General features: G+C 32.4%; 1 protein-coding gene across 1 annotated transcript in view; it reads right to left on the reverse strand.

The window, feature by feature from the left end:
* Positions 1-1259: 1259 nt before the first annotated feature.
* LOC106475005 (RB1-inducible coiled-coil protein 1-like) overlaps positions 1260-5816 on the reverse strand; it is a gene marked incomplete at its 3' end in the record, with an annotated part of 22488 nt that continues 17931 nt past the window's right edge. Inside the window, exons 12-16 of the mRNA XM_013935702.2 lie at positions 5096-5236; positions 4048-4755; positions 2541-2765; positions 1735-1926; positions 1260-1391 (exon numbers count right to left, since the gene is read on the reverse strand). Of these exons, the coding sequence (XP_013791156.1) occupies positions 1260-1391; positions 1735-1926; positions 2541-2765; positions 4048-4755; positions 5096-5236 (1398 nt within the window). The remainder of the gene's footprint in view (positions 1392-1734; positions 1927-2540; positions 2766-4047; positions 4756-5095; positions 5237-5816) is intronic.

Here is a 5816-nt window from a genome sequence, read left to right on the forward strand (position 1 = left end):
TTGTACAACGGGAACACTAAGCCATCGATTCCTATTGCTCATGCTGTGAACATGAAAGAAACTTACCAAAGCATGCAGGTTATACGTCCTTAAATGCAATTTTTAATAAATAAATAAATAAAGTTATTAAAGAAAAAGTTGCACGGGACTTGTTTTTATCAATGTTGCACAGGACTTGTTTTTATCAATGTTGCACGGGACTTGTGTTTATCAATGTTGCACGGGACTCGTGTTTATCAATGTTGCACTGGGACTTGTGTTTATCAATGTTGCACGGGACTTGTGTTTATCAATGTTGCACGGGACTTGTGTTTATCAATGTTGCACTGGGACTTGTCTTTATCAATGTTGCACGGGACTTGTTTTTATCAATGTTGCACGGGAACTTCTCGGCTCTTATTTACATCAATGGAATTTATTAGCTCCAAGAACAAAAGTTTTAATTTACCGAATTGATTCCTATTGCTCATGCTGTGAACATGAAAGAAACTTATCAAAGCATGCAGGTTATACGTCCTTAAATGCAATTTTTAATAGATAAATAAATAAAGTTATTAAAGAAAAAGTTATTTGTATCATATATAAGAATATTTTGAATAAATCGATCATAACTCGAAAACTAGAAGTGATCAGTAATTTTCAACATGAATTTTTAGAACCAGCATCATCAAATTACTCAGAAACAGATGTGTTTTTTCTAGTAGCAGACAAAAATTATTTTTATTTGTTGCCCAGTGGAATTAAACAAACATAAGAAATTTTCTGTTCTAATTATTTGTACAGTTTTTTTTTTTTGGTATACTTGAAATTCGGCAAAATTGTAGCATTTAAAAAAACAACAACAAAAGAAAAAACCGTAAAAACTGACAACAGCTTAACTGATGCCCTAAGCAGAAATTAAGGCTGTGCCTCTACTCACGCAGGAACCCACCCTCAAGTATTTATCACATCAACCTCTGCTAACTTATGTGGTTCATCATTAAACTGTGTTTGGATGATAATGTTAGTAAGCAAGTTTAACAAATTCTCACATCAATTTAAGTTTATAAAAGTTTAGATCAAATTTAACTGTATGTAGCATTAAAGAAGGAATTTGTTTTAAAATTTCTTTTTCTGTTAAAAGGCTTAACTATCTAAACTTTAACAGTTACTTTGCCTTCAAATTATTTGCATTAATGCAACCTGATTATCAATACTAATAGTTATTTTTGTTACTTGTTCAATTCAGAAAGGAAAAAATTTTGCAGTTTTGTGATCACCTGGGTTAACTCTAGGATTTCTCCTGATTGAACTCTCCTTAATTCCATCCGGACTGCTTCCAACTCCAACTCTTGTTCCAAGATCAACTTTTGTTCAAGTTCTTTTCTCTCATTTTCACATTCACTTTGGATCTGTAAGGAATTAAATTCCACGATCCTTAGATAGATAATAAATTCCTTGACTAATATCATTAAACTCACAATTATACACATTTTTATAAATGTTCAAGACCTTTTTATGAAATTAACACTATTGTCTTCGATACAAGTTTATAACAAATATGTTCAAAATTTAGAAATGTTAATTTTTACTTCAATTCTTAAACATCAAACTTCATTGAAAAAATTAACACACCAGTGATAAAAATTTCATTTATGTTAATCCTAAACAAAAGTGAATTAAATGCATAAAAAAATTTCACACAACTTCTTGTTTATTATAGCTTATAAACCAGCACCGAAACCAGTTGTTTACCTTCTTGATACCAGCTTCAAACTCCTGTTTTAAATTATCTATCACGTCATTTTGTGACATTAATTGTTGCTGATAGACTTCAATTTCCTGGTGGGCATCTTCTAGTTTATGCATTTCTACATCTAACAGCTGTTGGTAGTACTGAAGTTCAACACGATGCTCTTTATTAACCAACTCCAAGGCTGCTTCTTCCTGAAAATTATTGGGTATTTTTATAGTCCTTCTAGAGTTCTTTTTAAAACATACTCAAGTTTATAATATTTGTAAATAAAGTAAAATGTAGAAAGTACAATATACTTTTTTTTATTAAAATGGGTGGGTATTATTATTGGTAAAAACTTTATGTTACTTTGATGATCGTAGAGCTCTTGATATTATTTTTAAAAAAGTTCAAATTAAACCTCTGGTAACAATGAAAAATATTTTACTCTCTCCTCCATTTTTTTACTTCTGTGAACAAAATATTTTTTGCCATAATTGTTTTATGTCACCTTATTATTACATTTTTAGTCTAACACCAGCCAACTGCTCTTCTACACAAAATAAAAACATGAAATAAATTCTGGTAATTGGCGGCCAACTTAGCATAAATCTGCAAAAATTATCACCAATACACATTTTACATGTTTTGTCATCTACCAGTAATAATCATTATTCTATAATTTATTTAAATGCTGAAAGAATTACTAAATACATTTACACTTGGAATCATTTTTAAAAGATCAAATTTTGTAATAACCTTAATAAACTGGTTCAAAATGAATAAAAAAAATGTAATAAAATTGTATTTTTTTTTCTTCTTCTACCTGTGAACTTCCAAGTTGAATATTTAAGTGCTCTATCGTTTCCTGGACCTTGGAACTCACGGCAAGAATGTTTTCTATTACTTCTTCTCGCCTTTGTAGTACCTCATCCTGCAGGTTAGCCAAGTCTAACCTTAGGGACTGTTGTACCTGTTTTGTTAGCTCTTCTAGAGTTGTAACTGTACTCTGAAATCGTTGAAGCTGGAGTTTTGTGCTCTGGAGCTCCTCCTGAGTTCAGTACAATAACCCAAGTTCAGATATTCATTAAATACCACATCCAATAGATTTTTAACTGTTATGCAACTTCTATATACTATTTGAAAATGTTTAGAATATAATTTTTATAGCAAAAAAACGTTTCGACGCGCTACCAAAAAACCAAACACCTGATATTGATACAAAAGTTAAAAACCACACATTTGTCCAAATCCTTTTCAAAAAACAAAACAGACTTTAATATCCAGATTTCAGTTTGTTAGTAGAACAAGCATGAAAACTATGAAAACCTGAACTGGATATTTAACCCTAAGTAAAAGGTGAAACTGTTCAATTATTACAATTAATGTAACACCACAGTAATGTTGCTTCAACCTTAAACAAGGCAAAATGGATTTGTAGTTAATAACTTTGCTGTATTCTAAAACCAACAAGGTCCTCCAGTACCAGAACCCATCTGGTTATGGGCTTACAGTTAATAACTTTGCTGTATTCCAAAACCAACAAGGTCCTCCAGTACCAGAAACTACCTGGTTATGGACTTACAGTTAATAACTTTGCTGTATTCCAAAAACCAACAAGGTCCTCCAGTACCAAAAACTACCTGGTTATGGGCTTACAGTTAATAACCTTGCTGTATTCCAAAACCAACAAGGTCCTCCAATACCAGAAACCAACTGGTTATGGACTTACAGTTAATAACTTTGCTGTATTCCAAAACCAACAAGGTCCTCCAGTACCAGAAACCATCTGGTTATGGACTTACAGTTAATAACTTTGCTGTATTCCAAAACCAACAAGGTCCTCCAGTACCAGTTATATTTGTTATTAATCAGCTTGATACATTCTAAAATCAATGGAGCTTATCTGGCTAGTTTGGTTATATCATCGATGTTAATGTCTTTCACCACACCTGCAATCCTTTCAGTTCAGGCATTGTATAAAAACATCATTTCAACTAAGGACGTGTATGGTGTAGTAACGTCATTAGGATGAGCGTCATTATTGGGCAGTTAAAATGTCATTATAGTTTCCTAAATAGAAACCCATATGGGACTATCATTAGTGTTTCTGAAATGTCCTATCACAGAAAACCACTTCACAGGTTGAACCAGAACATTTAGGGTTAATTTCCGGCTATTATTAACATTATGAAAAAAAGTATTAAAATTTTTTTAATTTTGTTCAACCATTTTCCTCATTATTCCTATCACACTGTTACTGAAGAACCTTGTTTCATTGACCCCCAACGTTACCTCTGATCATATTCGAGCCAGTGAAAATGAACACTTACCCGAGTTTTTAAGAGAGTGGCATTTTTTTCCATTAACTGTTTTTGTAGACTAGCAACTAACTCGTGTTTGGGTTTTAACGAAGAAATTCCTCTCCCTGGACCAGATGCGGCATTACTATCTGTGCACGAGGACGTCATGGAATCATCAATGTAGAAATCGGCTGTCGGATGACCCGAGGGCACGAAGCACAAATCAGAAGAAGAGAAATCTTTTGAAATTGTTTTAATATCCCCATCGCTTTGAGTTCGAAATATTTTTTGTCTTTCTTTCATTGCCATTTTTTGCTCAAAATCTACATTTTTATGTTTATGAGGTTTGGGAAAAGTGTCTGTCCTCTCCACTGCCCCAATATGCTCAAAGCCTTCAACACTAACTTCTTTCCAGTCTCTAACAGGCAATTTCTTACTTCCTGTGGCACAACCGAGCAGATTGTGTGTTTGTTTAAAATCTACGTGCGTTAATAATTCTTCGTCATAAAGCAGCACATCTTTATCTACATCACAGTACTTCTTTAGTTCGTGTTCACTAACTTGTTTCTCTTTACTAATATATTCAGAAAGTGGTGGGACTGCAGCAACACACTGAATCAACTCTTTCGATGAAATTACCAGCAGTTCTGCAAATTCGGGTAACTTTTGTTTAAGCTTTTCAATATCTTCTTCAAACACATTTGGAAGATCTTGGTCAAACGGTTCCGGCCTGTTTAGCTGAGAAAGAACAACCAGTGAAACTTCCAGTAGAAATCCATAGTTTTTAACATATGACTACTTCCTTAAAACAAAATCACTTGATCTAAAAAAAGATCCTGTTTTGAAGATTTAAATCGAAATTAAAATTTAACTTTTACCAACAACAAAGAAAATGTACATAAACAGCTAGCAGCTTACAAACACAATGTTTTCAATGGTATTTTTATAATTTATACGGTTATTAGCCTGTATGATTAACACAAAAAAAGACAAGTAAACAATTCAACGTTGAGATTATGATTTATCCTCGTAACTAACATCACGTTACAGCTTGCACATTTACATAACGCCGACTCACAGCAAAAGGAGGAGGCGAGTCTTCCATTCCGGGAAAAAGTGCGTGCAGAAAATGATTTGCTATTTTTTCATTAAAAGTTTTCCTAGTAGTCACTTCAACTTTATGGAGATGCATAGTGTGTTCTGTGAGACTGTTGGCCCACTGAAAAGTTTGAAAAACAAAAAGTACATTAGTCTGGTGCATCTTATTTAAACAATTCTATCTAAGAGTACGCTGTAATACTAAGACAAGAACACTCATTTAAACAATTCTAACAGTATGCTGTAATACTAAGACAAGAACACTCATTTAAACAATTCTATCTAACAGTATGCTGTAATACTAAGACAAGAACACTCATTTAAACAATTCTAGCAGTATGCTGTAATACTAAGACAAGAACACTCATTTAAACAATTCTATCTAACAGTACATTGTAATACTAAGACAAGAACACTCATTTAAACAATACTCTATAACAGTATGCTGTAATACTAAGACAAGAACACTCATTTAAACAATTTATCTAACAGTATGCTGTAATACTAAGACAAGAACACTCATTTAAACAATACTCTATAACAGTATGCTGTACTAATAAAACAAGAACACTCATTTAAACTATACTCTATAATAGTACACTGTACTAATAAAACAAGAACACTCATTTAAACAATACTCTATAATAGTACACTGTACTAATAAAACAAGAACACTCATTTAAACAATACTCTATAATAGT

The sequence above is a fragment of the Limulus polyphemus genome, unplaced genomic scaffold (genome assembly GCF_000517525.1).
Source record: "Limulus polyphemus unplaced genomic scaffold, Limulus_polyphemus-2.1.2 Scaffold7960, whole genome shotgun sequence".
Lineage (NCBI taxonomy): Eukaryota > Metazoa > Arthropoda > Merostomata > Xiphosura > Limulidae > Limulus > Limulus polyphemus.